Genomic DNA, 18,230 nt, shown 5'->3' on the forward strand with positions numbered 1-18,230 from the left:
AGCAAAGACGTAATTTCATGAAGACATCCTCTTATTCCTTTTATCAATGGTGATCTTATGAGTAATAAACAGAGCCATATATATACATACACGAGTATAAGGCTCTGGTAATAACAGTTCACCACATACATTGAATCAAAACAATATAAGATGAACCATGTCAATAGATTAAAATTGAGTTCATGTTTTATTTGATGAATTAAAGGATCTATACACTTACTAAGGCCAATTATAGCACAGGAGGACATTACCAATTTTAATAATAAGGTACTGAATTGCATGATAATAACACCCTACACAGACGTCATGTTAGTGTGTTATCTGAACGAACTCTTGCATCCTACAGACACTCATGAATTCATCATCTCATGAATATAATAAGCTGCTGAAAGTCTGTTCTATAGAGTGCAAGTTCACTGATTCAAATGACTGAAAACAAATGGATAATTAATTCCCTCCTTACTGGAGATCATGGGGGGAATGACGGTCTGTGTTTATCTGGCAGGTAAACACTTCACTCTACTCAGCCACAAGAGCATTAGTGAGGTCGGGCACTGATGTTGGGTGATTATGCCTGGCTCACAGTCAGCATTCCAATTCATCCCAAAGGTGTTCGATAGGGTTGAGGCCTCTTCCACACCGATCTTGACAAACCATTTCTGTATGGGCCTTGCTTTGTGCACGGAGGCATTTTCATGTTGAAACAGGAAAGGGCCTTTCACAAACTGTTGCCACAAAGTTGGAAGCACAGAATCGTCTAGAATGCCATTGTATACTGTAGCGTTGGAACTAAGGGGCCTAGCCCGAACCATGAAAAACAGCCCCAGACCATTATTCCTCCTCCACCAAACTTTACAGTTGACACTATGCATTGGGGCAGGTAGCGTTCTCCTGGCATCAGCCAAATCCAGATTCGTCCATCAGACTGCTAGATGTTGAAGCATGATTCATCACTCCAGAGAACGCGTTTCCACTGCTCCAGAGTCCAATGGCGGCGAGCTTTACACCACTCCAGCCGACACTTGGCATCGCGCATGGTGACCTTAGGCTTGTTTGAGGCTGCTCGGCCATGGAAACCCATTTCATGAAGCTCCCGACAAACAGTTATTGTGCTGACGTTGCTTCCAGAGGTAGTTTGGAACTTGGTAGTGTGTATTGCAACCGAGGACAGACGAGCTTCAGCACTCAGCGGTCCTGTTCTGTGAGCTTGTGTGGCCTACCACTTCGCAGCTGAGCCGTTGTTGCTCCTAGACGTTTCCACTTCACAATAACAGCACTTACAGTTGACCGGGGCAGCTCTAGCAGGGAAGAAATTTGATGAACTGACCACATTGAAAGTCACTGAGCTCTTCAGTAAGGCCATTCTATTGCCAATGTTTATATATGGAGATTGCATGGCTGTGTGCTCGATTTAATACACTTGTCAGCCACGGGTGTGGCTGAGATAGCCGAAGCCACTAATTTGACCGGGTGTCCATATACTTTTGTGTATATAGTGTATGTTCAAGCCGTTGGCTTCTAGCGACAAAGAAGATGTGAGTTTGGAAAACAAAGTTCAATGACCCCTGCCCCGCAACGTATCTGAATGGTATGTAATCTTATGTTACCTAGCTAATATCGTGATAGCTATCTAACGTTAGCTTGCTAAATGTATCTATAGCTAGCAGAGAAGCGGCGGAGGAGAGAGGAAAAAAACATCTGGCAAAGAGAATCTCAGACATCCATCTGGACCAGCATCATGACAGGGGGAGCCTCTGCTGCCTTGGCCTTGCGGGGCAGCAGGTTGGCCAGGCTCCTGAAGGAGGGTGTGGCATGCAGCAGCTCTTTGAGGCCCGCACGGTACTCACGGCGGATTATGCAGTAGAGCACGGGGTTGAGGCAGCTGTTGGTGTGAGCCAGACACACAGTCAGCGGGAAGGTATAGTTCTGGACGTTGTAATATGCGTTGCTGAAGTGCACCATGTCAAACTTAATCAGCGCGCCCCACAGCGTCAGCGCCTGGTTGGGCAGCCAGCACAGGAAAAAGGACAGCACCACGATGGCCACCGACTTGGTGACTTTGGACCGACGCTTGTGGCAGCCTTCCAAGCCCTCCGAGCTGGCCGCTCCGCTGATGCGTTGGCTCAACACGAAGCGCAGCAGCAGCAGGTAGCACACAGTGATGACCACCAAGGGGATGACGAAGCCCAGCAGTACTTTCTGTAGCTGGTACAGCCCCAGGAGCAGCTGAGGGTCCCAGCTGCCCGACTCAGGGAATCGTACCAAACACAGCTCCTCGTCGTACAGCTGGGCGCTGGTGGAGTAGATGGCATGGGGCAGGGTGGCTAGCAGCGACACTCCCCAGATGCCCAGGCTGATCCACTTGGCGCTGGCTGCCGCTGCCCGCCTGCTGTGCATCTTGAGGGACGAGGTCACCGCGTAATACCGCGCCACACTCATGGTGGTCAGGAAGAAGACGCTGGCGTACATGTTCATGATGGTCACGGAGCTGATGATCTTACACATTACTTTGCCAAAGGGCCAGCGGAAGTCCAGAGCCGTGTCAATAGCCCAAAAGGGGAGCGTGAGAACAAACTGCAGGTCGGTGACAGCCAAGCCCATTACAAAGCAGTTGATGGAGGACTGCTTCTGACTGTGGCGTGAGTGAAGCAGGTAGAGTGCTAGAGAGTTCCCCACTAGCCCTAGTGCACACACAACGGAGTACACCAGAGCTATCATCACACGCACTGTGATGCTGGAGCCATCTCCCTGTAGCTCCAGTATAGATTCCCTGCTTAAGAAGTGTAGCCAGCAGCGCAGCGACAGGTTGCCAGTAGAGCCACCGTAACCCAGTCCTGCATTATCCTCCAGTACCTGCTCACACACCTCTGGTACCAGGGTCTGTGCACTGTCATTTGGTTGCATGGCTGACTCATTCATTCACAAATCACTCAGCATGGCATGTTGGAGACCTCTTATGTTCAGGAGTAGAAATTGGTAGGAGATGCCACATTCATGATGAGGAAAAAAGCAGCCTACATGTCACTTAGAACATACCTGTCCTATTTATTTTCTCTGTGGAGCTGTCTTTTTGCTGAATCCAAGTTGTTCTGCACTGTATAGGTCTGTCCTCTGCAACGCGTATCGTCTCTCATTCACTTCACAGAGCTCGGTGGACGCACCTCTCATTCTTTTATAGATTCCGCGGACGCGCGCAAGGTTCAGGCTCGTAATCTCCACCACTGCTTCTCGCCTGTCTCCATTAGAAACAACCCAGATAATGCCATGGTCGTCCTGCAATGTCTGTGCACATATCCCGTTCGTCATTAATAAAGCTCAATACGTTCTGACATTCAATTTAAATATTGTGTGCGTAAAGGTGTCATGGAGTGAGCTCCGTGGCGTTATTGAATTAATTTGGGATTAAACAAAACAAACAAACAACACATTTATTCACCTGAAGTGCCCTATCAGACGATTATGACTCATCTTCAGAATAAACAGAGATGATATTATCAGCCTTGACCCAAGAGGTGTTTTCACTTCTACTTCTCTTTTTCTCAGCGCTGGAAACGTGTTGGAACGGAGAATATGGGGAGAGGAAAGAGGTGGCACAGTGCTACCTACTGCTCAAGTTATTACCTCGGGGATCAAATTGGGCAATTAGAACATTTACAGATATAACCAATTAACAAATACTAATTTACCAGGTCTTTATGGTTGTTTTTCAAAGGGAAAAATATATATATACCAAAATTGTTTCCAACTGACTCAGTTTTAACCGGGTCTTCTGCACAACGCAAGACTGTGTTAGGAGACCGAACACAATTCTTTAACACTCAGGCAAGGTTAATCATCATAAGATCATGCTTCACAGAATGACCTATTCTTTAACCCCCTTTGATCTCCTCCTCCACAACGACCCTTGCAGCTGATAGTCATCAATTGGCCGAGTCTAGGCACGAATGTGATTGACTGTGGATGAACCCAGGTCGTCTGTGCGGCGCAAGACTGTATTAGCCTGCTGACCTAAAGCCTAGGCATTACATTCGCTTGTGGAGCTAACACAAGTTTTCAGGTCTCATGGCACATGAGCATCAGACAGTCATGGAACTAGGGATTAATAGCAGGTGTTAGAAGGATAAAGCTGTCATATTATTTCATCTGAAATGTTTCCCTGGGACACCTTGGCAGATTCTCCCAAGTTCTTTCAGACAGCCTGGTCTCACAGACTAGACATAAGATAGTAAACGTAAATCCGGTTACTGAAGATGATTAATATAGAACCAGTGACAACCAGTAGACTGTCTGTTAAATATCCAATATTTTATCCAATCTCTTCAATCTATTCAGTAAATTAACCATTGTGTTTGTAACAGTGTAAACAAACTCCTGGCTATAGGAAGAAACCTTTAGAGAATGTAGACGGTTAAAGGCAGGCAAAGTAAAATTAGGACCATCATCTTTCTGGCACAGCATGGTGGAGGCCGATCAACAGGGTCAGATTAGATAAATTAATTGTAAATAATTAGTATTCCAATGGGGGGATACAGAGCAATCCAACACATTCAAATCTTGCATAATAACAGTCGTCTTGAACGGTGGTTCCCAAACTCGGTCCTGGGGTCCCCCCTGGGTGCATGTTTTGGTTTTTGCCCAAGCACTACACAGCTGATTCAAATAATCAAAGCTTGATGATGAGTTGGTAATTTGAATCAGCTGTGTAGTGCTAGGGCAAATACCAAAACATGCACCCAGGGGGGCCCCAGGACCAGGTTTGGGGAACCCTAGTCTGGCAGATTATTCTACACTCACCACTTGAATAATGTAGCCGGATCTTTTCTGCTACTAGACCAAGATCATCCACACAATCTACAACACATACTAAAATAACCTTGTTATATCCCCAAGTCACACATAGTAATGGAATAGGAGCATTCTTTCAGACTTTTCTCACATGTTCTTCTGACACACTAGCCATCATATCAGATATCATGCATTACAAATGCTCAGTTATAAACTGGGTGAGTCGAGACCTGAATGCTGATTGACTGACAGCCGTGGTATATCAGACCGTATACTACGGGTATGACAAAACATTTATTTTTACTGCTCTAATTACGTTGGTAACCAGTTTATAATAGCAATAAGGCACCTCGGGGGTTTGTGATATATGGCCAATATACCACGGCTAAGGGCTGTATCCAGGCACTCTGCGTTGCGTCGCGCTTAAGAACAGCCCTTAGCCGTAGTATATTGGCCATATGCCACACCTCCTCGGGCCTTATTGTTTAAGTAACACACCATTTCTGAAAAGAAGACATTGGTGCATTTTACTTGTGTGTATCAGTGTGAAATCATTGAAAAAAGTAGCCATTGTATTGATGAGAAGGCCTGCCATTTCCCTGGGAGGACGAATAGGAATAACATTGTGCTATGCGTAAAGGTAGCAAGCACAATAGAGTATATTTATCAATGCAAATGTTTACTGAGTAAAGTTAGTAAAAACATACAGTACGTTGTCTTCCAAAAATGTATCTTAACAATGTCCTTCATTGAGAATTTCCCCTGAGTCCAGTGACCAGTACAGTACAGTATACACCAGATATTGTTCCCTCTTCCTGTTCATTGTGACGTCAATAGTGGCTTTCACATTAGACCACTATGATCTGGATGGATCTCCTCCGAATCAATCTGTATGAGGAACGTCATCTCGTTTGCTTTCACATTACGATTCACATGGCTCTGATCGCTTCCTTTCTAGAATGTTTGTTTTCAGAATACTGGAGAAAGGCCAGGGGTGTGGTGTGACCAGGTGGTGTGTGGCCTAGAGTGGTGTGTGACCTAGAGTGGTGTGTGGCCTAGAGTGGTGTGTTGCCTAGAATGGTGTGTTGCCTAGAGTGGTGTGTTACCTAGAGTGGTGTGTGACCTAGAGTGGTGTGTGACCTAGAGTGGTGTGTGTCCTAGAGTGGTGTGTGACCTAGAGTGGTGTGTGGCCTAGAGTGGTGTGTTGCCTAGAGTGGTGTGTTGCCTAGAGTGGTGTGTGACCTAGAGTGGTGTGTTGCCTAGAGTGGTGTGTGGCCTAGAGTGGTGTGTGGCCTAGAGTGGTGTGTGACCTAGAGTGGTGTGTTGCCTAGAGTGGTGTGTTACCTAGAGTGGTGTGTGGCCTTGAGTGGTGTGTGACCTAGAGTGGTGTGTGACCTAGAGTGGTGTGTGGCCTACAGTGGTGTGTGACCTAGAGTGGTGTGTGACCTAGAGTGGTGTGTGGCATAGAGTGGTGTGTTGCCTAGAGTGGTGTGTTGCCTAGAGTGGTGTGTGACCTAGAGTGGTGTGTTGCCTAGAGTGGTGTGTGGCCTAGAGTGGTGTGTGACCTAGAGTGGTGTGTGACCTAGAGTGGTGTGTGACCTAGAGTGGTGTGTGACCTAGAGTAGTGTGTGGCCTAGAGTGGTGTGTGGCCTAGAGTGGTGTGTTGACTAGAGTGGTGTGTGACCTAGAGTGGTGTGTGACCTAGAGTGGTGTGTGGCCTAGAGTGGTGTGTTGTCTAGAGTAGTTTGTTGCCTAGAGTGGTGTGTGACCTAGAGTGGTGTGTTGCCAAGAGTGGTGTGTGACATAGAGTGGGGTGTGACCTAGAGTGTTGTGTGACCTAGAGTGGTGTGTGACCTAGAGTGGTGTGTGGCTTAGAGTGGTGTGTGGCCTAGAGTGGTGTGTTGCCTAGAGTGGTGTGTGACCTAGAGTGGTGTGTGACCTAGAGTGGTGTGTGACCTAGAGTGGTGTGTGGCCTAGAGTGGTGTGTGACCTAGAGTGGTGTGTTGCCTAGAGTGGTGTGTGACCTAGAGTGGTGTGTGACCTAGAGTGGTGTGTGACCTAGAGTGGTGTGTGGCCTAGAGTGGTGTGTGACCTAGAGTGGTGTGTGACCTAGAGTGGTGTGTGACCTAGAGTGGTGTGTTGCCTAGAGTGGTGTGTGGCCTAGTGTGGGGTGTTGCCTAGAGTGGTGTGTGACCTAGAGTGGTGTGTGACCTAGAGTGGTGTGTGGCCTAGTGTGGGGTGTTGCCTAGAGCTGTGTGTGGCCTAGAGTGGTGTGTTGCCTAGAGTGGTGTGTGACCTAGAGTGGTGTGTGACCTAGAGTGGTGTGTGACCTAGAGTGGTGTGTTGCCTAGAGTGGTGTGTGACCTAGAGTGGTGTGTGACCTAGAGTGGTGTGTGGCCTAGAGTGGTGTGTTGCCTAGAGTGGTGTGTTGCCTAGAGTGGTGTGTGACCTAGAGTGGTGTGTTGCCTAGAGTGGTGTGTGACCTAGAGTGGTGTGTGACCTAGAGTGGTGTGTGACCTAGAGTGGTGTGTTGCCTAGAGTGGTGTGTGACCTAGAGTGGGGTTCGACCTAGAGTGTTGTGTGACCTAGAGTGGTGTGTGACCTAGAGTGTTGTGTGGCTTAGAGTGGTGTGTGACCTAGAGTGGTGTGTGGCCTAGAGTGGTGTGTTGCCTAGAGTGGTGTGTGACCTAGAGTGGTGTGTTGCCTAGAGTGGTGTGTGACCTAGAGTGGTGTGTGACCTAGAGTGGTGTGTGACCTAGAGTGGTGTGTTGCCTAGAGTGGTGTGTGACCTAGAGTGGTGTGTGGCCTAGAGTGGTGTGTGACCTAGAGTGGTGTGTGACCTAGAGTTTTGTGTGACCTGGAGTGGTGTGTTGTCTAGAGTGGTGTGTTGCCTAGAGTGGTGTGTGACCTAGAGTGGGGTTCGACCTAGAGTGTTTTGTGACCTAGAGTGGTGTGTGACCTAGAGTGTTGTGTGGCTTAGAGTGGTGTGTGACCTAGAGTGGTGTGTGGCCTAGAGTGGTGTGTTGCCTAGAGTGGTGTGTGACCTAGAGTGGTGTGTTGCCTAGAGTGGTGTGTGACCTAGAGTGGTGTGTGACATAGAGTGGTGTGTGACCTAGAGTGGTGTGTTGCCTAGAGTGGTGTGTGACCTAGAGTGGTGTGTGGCCTACTGTGGGGTGTTGCCTAGAGTGGTGTGTGGCCTAGAGTGGTGTGTTGCCTAGAGTGGTGTGTGACCTAGAGTGGTGTGTGACCTAGAGTGGTGTGTGGCCTAGTGTGGGGTGTTGCCTAGAGTGGTGTGTGGCCTAGAGTGGTGTGTTGCCTAGAGTGTTGTGTTACCTAGAGTGGTGTGTGACCTAGAGTGGTGTGTGACCTAGAGTGGTGTGTGGCCTAGAGTGGTGTGTGACCTAGAGTGGTGTGTGACCTAGAGTGGTGTGTTGCCTAGAGTGGTGTGTGGCCTAGAGTGGTGTGTGACCTAGAGTGGTGTGTGACCTAGAGTGGTGTGTTGCCTAGAGTGGTGTGTGACCTAGAGTGGTGTGTGACCTAGAGTGGTGTGTTGCCTAGAGTGGTGTGTGACCTAGAGTGGTGTGTGACTTAGTGACCAGTCAGTAAAACCAGCATGGTGTTTACCTTGTGTGCTGCTGCCTGGGTTAGACACAGGTCGTAGTGATACACAGTGGGGTTGGCTTTGCTCTACAGTGTTACAAGTCAAACAGAACCAAAAAACAGCATTCAAAAAATGTGGTTCAATTATTTCCAACTCACTACAAGTATGGTACTACGCTGAGAAACATATAGGCAACACTAAGAAGTTCTGTGAATCTTCTCCTATATGGCATAACCATAACCTGCTGACAAACAATAAGCATTTTGTGTACCCATTGTGGGCGGATATGGGTGTGCGTACCTTGTGAGACATGTATAATGATAAGGGGCTAATACCTATCCAGGACCTCAAACAAATGTGTTCACTTCCAGGCTTTTCATGGTTCCTTTACTTACAGTTAAGATCTTTGTTAAAAGCTTATGGTGTACCATGGGATGCCCCGTTAACATCCCACATAATGCTTACATGGATAGACCCTTCATTAACTTCTAAAATGGTCTCTGCCACTTATGATTGCCTGCTGTCTGTTAAATGCTCTACATTGGGTGTCACTCTAGTTTGGAACCGCAAAATGCAGGGATTGGGGCACGACCTGAACTGGGATACCATTTGGGAAAATGTATTTGTTACCTCTAAAAACCCAGCACACCAGCTTATACATTATAAGCTTATACATAGAAGTTATGCAACCCCATTTAGACGTTTTAAGATGAAGCTGATTCCCACTCCAATATGTGATAGATGCTGTTGGCACACTAATGCACATGTTTTGGGAATGTCCTGTGATGTCCCAGTTCTGGTCACATGTTTCCGATTTCCTTACAAAAATTATGGGTTTCCCTGTGAACAAAGATCCACCTTTATTTTTGTTGAATGATGACTCTTCATTTGTACTGCAACTGGTTCAGAAAATAATAATTTATGCGGGGTTAACAGCAGCAAAAAAGGTTATCCTTAGTGCTTGGATTACCCCTACAATCCTCTCACCTCAAACATGCTTATCATATTTTCAAGATATTGTTTGTATAGAGTGATCAGTGATAAACAAAGCTTGGGCAAATACAGTTGATGCATGGGATGTATTATGCAAAACTCTATCAGATATCAACAACTCTTGACCAAGCAGTGGACCTACATGGTAAGGGAGTGGGGGGACGACATTTTCTTTTCTGAGAATAATCTAGAATATTTTTTATTGTAAACTCTACTTCCTTCCTGTAAATGTCATATTGTGCACTCAAATAATTGCCTCCTGACAGTATGTAAATATTTATACTGTATGTTAGTGTTGTCATGTCGGCTAGTATTTGTAACGTGATACTGCCTTGTATGTAGTATATTGTGAAATAGAATAAATGTTGATCACAAAAAAATATGAACAGAACCACATCTTGGCATGAAATCACAAATGGAACTATTCTTTCTGTTGTCACTTTTCCTGATGGAGGTAATGAAAATGTACTCCACTCCACCCAAAGTGAAAGAAGGTATAAGTCATGTTTGGTTCGGTTTCATTTGCCCATGTGACTCTCATTCAAAAACAAATAAGCAAAGAGAAAGTTTAAACCACTCAATAGCTTTTCCTGGAGTTTAATACAAGCACTGAGTTTATCTGGGTCAGCATGCACTTCAAAACAGAAAAGCAATTTGCAGGATTAAAGGGGCAATCTGGGATTTGCCACTTGTTTTAGTAAACAGCTGAGGGATGGGGCTTGAGAAATGTAACCACTCTCCAATTAATTGTCAGAGCTATACATGCAAGGAGCTATTGATGCAAGGACTGACCATCCATGAGATCAAACCCATGTTTTGAATCTACACAATGTTTGAATGATGTAAAACAAGCTTATATTTTGGGTCCTGATGGGTTAAGAGAGTTGAAATAAATTCATGAGGCATTTATAAGTTATATTCTTCAATAATCAATGGTATCATTCCAATCCCGGATTGCCCCTTTAAACAAGTGAAAATGAGGACATCTCTTTGACTCTGTCCTTCACCCTTTTTTGTCCCTCTCTCAGGGTCTGACTTAGTGGGATTCGACCCGTGGGAGGAGAACTCCAGGCCGGTGGAAGATGGACAATCAAAGTGGGTCATAGAGAAGCTGATTAAAGATGCTAGTCGCTGAGCTACTCTCCCCATGATTAAAGACTGAGAGGCACCACAGCAGATAACAATCGACACAAACAAGCCACCTTCCCTACCGGGTCGGGGTGTGCGTCTGCAGACACGCAAGCAGATGTGCACACACACACAACGTCCAGACACATGTCATTCATGTCAACCTAGGTTAAATAAAAACCATTGTTAGGAAGGTTGGTATAGTGTCTTTGTCATTTCCACTGACCTACTACCTATTTGACAATAAGACACTGTACACTTGAAACAGAATACAACATCTCCACCTTGCCAGTCTGTCCCCATCCCCAAACCCCTTGATGTTGAGTGTTTCAGATATTGTCGGACTAGCCATACTGTTTCAGAATTTGATATTAAATTATCAAATTGGGGACCAAGAAGCACTGGAGAGAGAACACATTTATTCACTTGCTGATGGGGTACTTTTTGGGTTCTGGGGTTCTATTGACAATCCAATGAGGCGAGGGCCCACTGGGCGCAGACGTCAGTTTAACGTCTGGTTTAAATTTACATTTGGTTGAGTTGTCAACAAACGTGAATTCAACGTGAAATCAGCACAAAAAAAATCACCATGTCATTGGATTTAGGTTAAAAGTTGGGTGAAAAAAAGACTACATCCCCTTACGTTGATGACTTTTTTCAAATCCAATCAGTTTTCGAAGTTGGTTCAACGTCATCACATTGCATCTTTTGGTTGAAATTACATGGAAACAACGTTGATTCAACCAGTTTTTGCCCAGTGAGTGGGGGTGGGCCCGGAGTGTCACACTCACAGACAAGTAAACAAACTCTGGCTGAGGGGATGTCATGGTCTGATAGAGCATTGAGCAAGAGCATTGATTGGTGTATTTTGTCAGTGGAAGGTTATCTTACCTCTGCAATACCTTTGACCTAGTTCCCTGTGGCTCACTGTCTCCCTCTGTAAATCCCTGTCGTTTCAGACATTGTAAATATGCCACTGGGATATTTAAATTGTCAGCTTTTCATGCACCACATTACTTTTGAGAAATCTTGTACTGTTTCTCTTGAACCACTTTTGAAATATTAATGGAATGAGCTACTTTAAAAAAGAACGAGACTACACTTTAAAATGTTTAGTTTATTTGAGACAGTTTTATCAATGCTTAGCAAGATTGTCAATAAAGTTATTGTATCATAGTATTCAGTACATGCAAAATCATCCTCTGAATTATTTGTAAAGCTCAAAGTTGTACACACCATCAGTTATGAAAAACAATAATTATGTCTGTCTCAAAATACACAAATCTACACTGTCAATGTTAAAACAGTCATAGAGGGGCAAGAGAAGCTCAATTCATCTTGAAAAGCAATTTTACAGTATACAGAAATCCAGATCAAGTCAGAAAACATCCTTAAAATAATACAAAACAGAATAACAAACAAGAAAAAAAGCATATATATAATGTAAATAATATAACAGGCAAAAGCAGGAATAATTTATTATTCCCCTAACTCATAGTGTAAACAAGAGCCTTAGGCATGTGCTACTCTATGTTTCATCATATGAAGTGTCTGGAGATGGGAGCAGAGCAGAGGAATCCTGCTGGGAATTCTCTCTCCGATCACATGTCATCAGCATGTGGGCGTAGTGTGGCTCTGCGGTGTGGATTCCAAGTCACTGTAGCTATATGGCCGGTAATGGGATCTCCCTGGAAATGGCCTTGCTCGTCCAAGCTATTATTTTGAGACATGGGGTCAAAATTGGACAGTCCCTGGCTGCTGTGACCGGCGCCCAGTTTACCCAGCAGAGACGTAATCTCATCTACCCCCTGGTCTCCCAGGACATGGTGGTGTGGAGGCTTGGGCTTGTCGTCTGCAGTTTGGTACGGCTGGTCAATCACATGCAGCACTCTGGAGGACTGGAGGTTGTGCAGGGACCGTGACTGGACTGCAGGGGCGAGAGGGACACAGGTTACAGGTGAGTTAAATGTTGAACTACAGTATGTCACACATATATCAACAGTCCAACTTTAAGTCGTTAACTGTACGCCACCCTCAACAATCTTGTACCTTGGCCTTCGGTTGTACAATTACCTAAAGACAACTAGGAATTGATTATATTCATAGAGCTGACGGACAGTCAGTTAAGATGACAAATTAAATTTAAGTAATTCACAATCTTAAAACCTTGATGAGACCATTATATATATTTGAAGTCCATTTCATATTTTATCCAACAGTTCCTCCAACTGTTAAGAGGAATTTGACAGTCAGACAGGCTGATGAGAAGAGTGTTCAATAATACATGGTCTCTGTGCTGAGGGTTGTCAGCTCAGCTCTTTGATGTGAATTGGTGGGCCACCTTGCTCTGCAGAGTTGTTTCAGCACTGGCACTGTAGCAGCGTCTGGCAGTAGGAGTGAGAGGAGCTCTAGTCTATTCAGCTCTCCAGCTGTGATTTGAGGCAGGGGGTATGGGGTGGTGGGGCGAGGTTTGGCCAGACGGTGCAGGAGGCTGACTCACCCCTCACTGGGCTGAAGTCCCCTCCTTGGCTGACCTTGGGCTCGGCGAAAGGGTTCAGGCTAGGGAAGAGGATGAGGGAGAAGGACAGGAGCAGTACCTGGGGAAAAAGGGAAGGGGAAAAGATCACATAATTTGCACTTTGCCAAAGTCAACGAGGTTTAGCAGTTTGGGAGAGCTTCCACTCCCCAGTGGAGCTCCAGAGTTGAAGATTCACTTTTTCAGTAACTGTTTAGAACGGTTCAGTTAATCCCAGTACATGGGCATCATTTTCCGAAAGGCATTAGAAGAGATACAAACTCATTCATATTCATAGTGGATTTACAAGTCTAATTTCCCGCTTGCACTGATGTGGTGTGATTTGTTCTGTCCAATTATGTTGTAGACAATGGAATCAATGGTTTGCCTCTCTGGAGTGTATCTATCTGTGTCTATACTTACATCTGTATGTCTGGCATACATCTTTCTCTCACTCCACCTGTCTGTCTCGCTCTAATCTCATATGGTGTATGGCCTGATCTAGTAAAACTGTTTCTTAAAGTGACACTTCTCTTTACCAGGACACAAGTCCCAGTCTGGGTGGTCTTTTTGGATCCGCCCATGACCAGAGTCTGCAGCCTGCGCAGCTGCTCCATCAGAGACCTGGGAGACACAGAGGCTCAATTAGCAAACGTTGCCACCGGGTGTACAGAGCCAGAAACAGAGCAGGGAGAACAGATTAGTGTGGTGTTCCCTCACGTGTTGCATTTCTCCAGCTGGAACACTTTCCTCTGTAGCTCCTGGTTGTGTGTGTTGCAGGCAGACATCCTGGAAGACAAACAGCAAGGGAATTTCCCAGATGATACTGACGAGCTGCTGCTGCTTGATCAGTCCAAGAAACATATTAGCTAGCTATCACTCTAATCACCACTGAAAAACACTTTTGTATAATTAGATCGTACTGTGACAGTCAAGTACACTGAATTACACATTTCTGACTGAAGTGGGCCCTGTGAAGTTTCTCTGTGCCACACAACTTAAGCAGAAACACATTGAGAATCTCACTGCCGATAAGTACTTCTCACAGTGGGAGGCCGTTCTATCTCTTGCTAGAACTAAAGCGGTACGTGCTGCGGGCCGACCCAGTAGAGACAAAACTACAGATTCTATTTGTAGAATCGCAATGCTCGTCATTGGCCAACAACTTGACTATGTACCAATCAGAGAGCACGAACCCCCACGTGGGGGAGCCAACAAAAAAATGAAAAAAATTGGTAATTTTCTCCGTACATCCACGGATGAGCCAGTCACACTTCATATACAATGTAAACTATGGGATAGGAACTAGCTAAGTGCACAGGCGCAATGTACACAACACTAAATACTTCCTCCAAGCTAGCTAACCACTGTAGCTAGTATTGACGTTATAATTAAATCACAATGGATTAGCTAGTTTCCATGAAACAGCTGCCTGTGTTAGCTGCTGAGTTATTGCAGTGTCCTTAGCTAGCTAGCTATGTTGTGCTAGCTAGCGAATATGCTAATGTTAGCTAGCGAAACATTTGGCTATGGGATGGCACTGGCAGTAAGGGATTTTGGAGAGTGAATTAAATTGTTTCTTCATCGTCTTGCTAGGTAGTTATCTAGTTGTGGCCATCTGGTTAGTATCAACAAGGGCTTTCTACAAAATAGAAACATTAGCGCAGATAGCTTGGAATCTAGACCACAGGCAATAAGCACGGATATGCATTGCCAAACAATGCTACTGCCACCTTCTGGTTTGGAGTACTTTACAAGGCTGAGTGGCTGACGACTTCCAAGGTCTTTGCTGTGTGAACACAATAGAGATTGACTGCCGACACTCTGTTCAGAGGTGCTAAGTATTGTCGGCAGGCAAACGTTTGACAATCCTACCATTGTGTCTGCGCATTCACACACTGTTTCTTATAGGCAGAATGCAGTCAAAAACGTGATTTTTCTGTGTTTTATATATATTTCCACACTATGAGGTTGTAATAATACTGTGAAATTGTGAAAATGATGATAATGCCCTTTTAGTGTAAGAGCTGTTTGAAAAGATCGCCTGAAATTTCAGCCTGTTTTGGTGGGTAGGTGTTTTGACCTGCCAGGTGGCAGGTAACATTTGTTAATAGACCAATAAGAACCAATGACTTCCAAACCTTTCTGCCAATAACAGCTAGTTTTTTGTTTTCCCCTCCCCACTCAGAAATTGCTTTTTGCTAAGAAGCTATTTGTCTTTATTTTTGACCATTTTAATTGAAAACAATCACAGAAAGGTACTTAATTGCTATCTAGAAATTATTTGATATTGAGATAAAAATGGCTGCATTGGACCTTTAAATTAAACCTTTTGTGCTCAGCACCCTGTGACATGTTCCAAATATCTTGTTAGTTTGTAGAAGTTTTTTATTGATTTTTGGCAGTTCTAGTCAGAATTGATCTACTTTTAATTGAGGTCTGTGAGTCCCTGCCTTATCCATTTGCCAGTACCTGCTCTCCAGACCATCGATATATTCCTTTTTCTTCTTCCTGCTCTCCTGAGCCGACTGCTTGTTCCGGATCTTTCTGCGAATTTTCTTCAGAATCCTCTCCTCATACTAACAGAAACAGACAAAGGAAGTACATATTTAACATGTTTACACACTTTTCGAAATCCTCAACAGCCATAAGTTGATCTGTGAAGTTGCAAAGTGTGCAAAAAAGTTTGACCTTTGTGAGAGGTAGTTGGCTAGGCAGAGTCACCCCCTCCTTGGCCAGCAGTTTTTTCTCATCCTCATTAAGAATCAACTCTTGGAAGGACTGTTGGGACTGCTGTGGGGGCTGGAAGTGAGATGGAAATGTTAATACAGTAAGTAATACGTACAGCATCACAACCAGTGGCCAGCTGTAATGGGTTTTTCAGAGTGAATGGAGGGAGTGCAGAGTTACACAGCAGACAGCATAGCCCTCCATCCCTCTCATTTCATGCTTTGCTCATGCCAATTACATTGCCTGAACCCATGCCCTGCTGCGACTGTCTCTTTTAAGTTTAACCTGTACTCCACTTGCTTCATGCGCTCCGCAGATTTTATTTGAATGACTTTACCCCTCTAACCCATTCCTCTCCACTCCAACACACTCACTCACCTACACACAAACTATTACAGACACACTCCCCCAAGCGCACACAAACACAAAAGCACATTCACACACACGCACACACTAACACACACACACCCTTCATTATCACTCACCGGCTCAGATGTGCCAGAGAGCAGTAGGTCCTTGATAGTGAGGGGAAAGCCAGAAGACAGCTGGGTTGTGTGTACATCAGAGGAACACTCTGTCCCCCCAGTCCTGCCTGGGTAGAAGCCTGAATCCCAGCCATCTGTAACCACACAGAGAGACGTGATGTGACCAGACAGAAGGGCCATAATTTGTCTGTGATTGTGTTGATACTGAGACAATGTAGGCCTTTGCCTAATGAATACATAGAGCCTACAAACACAGACTGTGTTGCTTTCAAAGGATGAACTTCTGTTCCAATGTTTGACATTAACAAATTACAATACTTAATCACATATTCCGCATGAAGTAATAATGTAACTGTCTCTGTTGCTTATTTTGACCATGAAACTTTAAAGCAAGTATTTGTGATACTTTCTGTGCTTAGTCATTTGTGCCAGCTTTGTCTTACTGATATCAATGGAGAAGTTGGCATCCAGGGCGACCTTGGTTTGTGGCTGTGGGGGGATGAAGTGGGGCTCCATCAGAGGGCTCTCAGGGCGCTGGGGGCTGTCCATCTGATCCGAGTGCTGATCCTCACTGATGCCACTGTCACTGGGAGAGGGAGACCATAGGGGGGACCCCGACACTGAGTCACTGCCACTCAGGAGGGCATTCAGGAAGTCCTCGCCCTGTTGCTCTGCTGGACGCAGCACCTGCCAAATGACACACCAAATGTGATAATTACTGTACAGCCAAACTGGAGAGAGTGGTTGAGAATGGCAGGCTAGACATGGGAATCACATAGTAGACACAGCCAAGGGGAAATTTTAAAAACACTGCAGGATAACATCACAGAGTGAGAGATTTCACTCCACTCACGTTTGGCTCGTGGATTGGCCAGGCATGGTTGTCATGGTCTCCCATCTCCTCGTGACGGAGGATGCCATCGTTTTGATCAAACAGCAAATCAAGCAGCTCAATCCCGTCGCAACCCTGGAACAGAACAGGCCACTTAATGACATGTTGCTCTACGTTTACAACTGAGAGATAACATACAAAGAGCCTTACAGGATGGCTGTAAAAGCAATCATAACCAGGACTAATGCTTTTTATTGCCATTATCTCATGGCACTCCTATCTAAAAAAATGTATCAGTTTGACTATGCCCTTCAATACGTGAGTTAAATTAAATTGATCTAGTTTTGATTAATTTGAAAGGAGAAAATTGTAAGACTATTCCTTTATAGGCTACACAAAGCACCCACATTCCTTTGTAGACTACACAAAGCACCCACATTCCTTTGTAGACTACACAAAGCACCCACATTCCTTTGTAGACTACACAAAGCACCCACATTCCTTTGTAGACTACACAAAGCACCCACATTCCTTTGTAGACTACACAAAGCACCCACATTCCTTTGTAGACTACACAAAACACCCACTCCCATTCACTGGCACGTAGATACAGTATGTTGCCTCCTCTGAACTTTGTTAGACAGTACATATAACCTTGGCTGCCCTAATAACACAAATTACTAAACAAATTATCCAGGAGACACTAAAACACAGAAACTAAGACATAGGCCCTGTTACCTGATCTGAATAGTGGTCCATCATTTCAGTACTAGGGTGGCACAGGAAAAAACTCCCCAAAATAAGACAAATCCAATCAAATGTTCTGTTTCCTTTGTTGTGAAGGATCTCTGTCCAGATGACCGTGTCTCTACTGTATCTCCTTGCTCTTGTTCTGAGGTCCAAAGTTTAAACTCCAACACAACACACCCAGTCATCAACCCCAGGCCTGTCATCCCATTGGCCAGCTTGTAAAGATGAGATTTGATTGGCAGGGAAAGACTGACAACTATGGTAAGTCTGTCTGTCTAGAAAAGAAAGAACCTTCTTCATGGATGGATGGATGAATAGATCAGAGTTCATACTTTCCTATCATCTTGTTGTGTTTGATAGCAGATTGACAGGGATTGAGGATAACCTTTGACACAGTTTCTGTGTGATGTT

General features: G+C 45.0%; 2 protein-coding genes across 2 annotated transcripts; both read right to left on the reverse strand.

Moving 5' to 3' along the window:
- Positions 1–1,713: 1,713 nt before the first annotated feature.
- Positions 1,714–2,919, reverse strand: LOC311148784 (relaxin-3 receptor 1-like; the record flags this gene model as incomplete). The annotated part of the gene is made up of 1 exon (XM_084185746.1): positions 1,714–2,919. The coding sequence occupies one exon, from the start codon at positions 2,917–2,919 to the stop codon at positions 1,714–1,716; it is 1,206 nt and encodes a 401-aa protein (XP_084041872.1).
- Positions 2,920–11,604: 8,685 nt separating this feature from the next.
- LOC311149291 (cyclic AMP-responsive element-binding protein 3-like protein 3-B) lies at positions 11,605–17,965 on the reverse strand. The gene is made up of 10 exons (XM_084186419.1): positions 17,808–17,965; positions 17,091–17,204; positions 16,681–16,924; positions 16,238–16,371; positions 15,714–15,824; positions 15,495–15,601; positions 13,743–13,811; positions 13,562–13,646; positions 13,008–13,104; positions 11,605–12,434 (listed from the first exon to the last, which is right to left on the reverse strand). The coding sequence occupies exons 1-10, from the start codon at positions 17,829–17,831 to the stop codon at positions 12,109–12,111; spliced, it is 1,311 nt and encodes a 436-aa protein (XP_084042545.1). The 5' UTR covers positions 17,832–17,965; the 3' UTR covers positions 11,605–12,108.
- Positions 17,966–18,230: the final 265 nt, after the last annotated feature.

The sequence above is a fragment of the Coregonus lavaretus genome (assembly GCF_964263955.1).
Source record: "Coregonus lavaretus genome assembly, chromosome: 21".
NCBI classification, from domain to species: domain Eukaryota; kingdom Metazoa; phylum Chordata; class Actinopteri; order Salmoniformes; family Salmonidae; genus Coregonus; species Coregonus lavaretus.

Excerpts from the sequence above, each read along its gene's own strand:
- LOC311149291 (XM_084186419.1), bottom strand. The coding sequence starts at position 17,831 with ATGATGGACCACTATTCAGATCAG. Across the intron at positions 16,925-17,090 it reads GGCCAATCCACGAGCCAAAC|GTGCTGCGTCCAGCAGAGCA; the intron begins GTGAGTGGAGTG and ends GTCATTTGGCAG. Across the intron at positions 16,372-16,680 it reads CAACTTCTCCATTGATATCA|ATGGCTGGGATTCAGGCTTC; the intron begins GTAAGACAAAGC and ends GTGTGGTTACAG.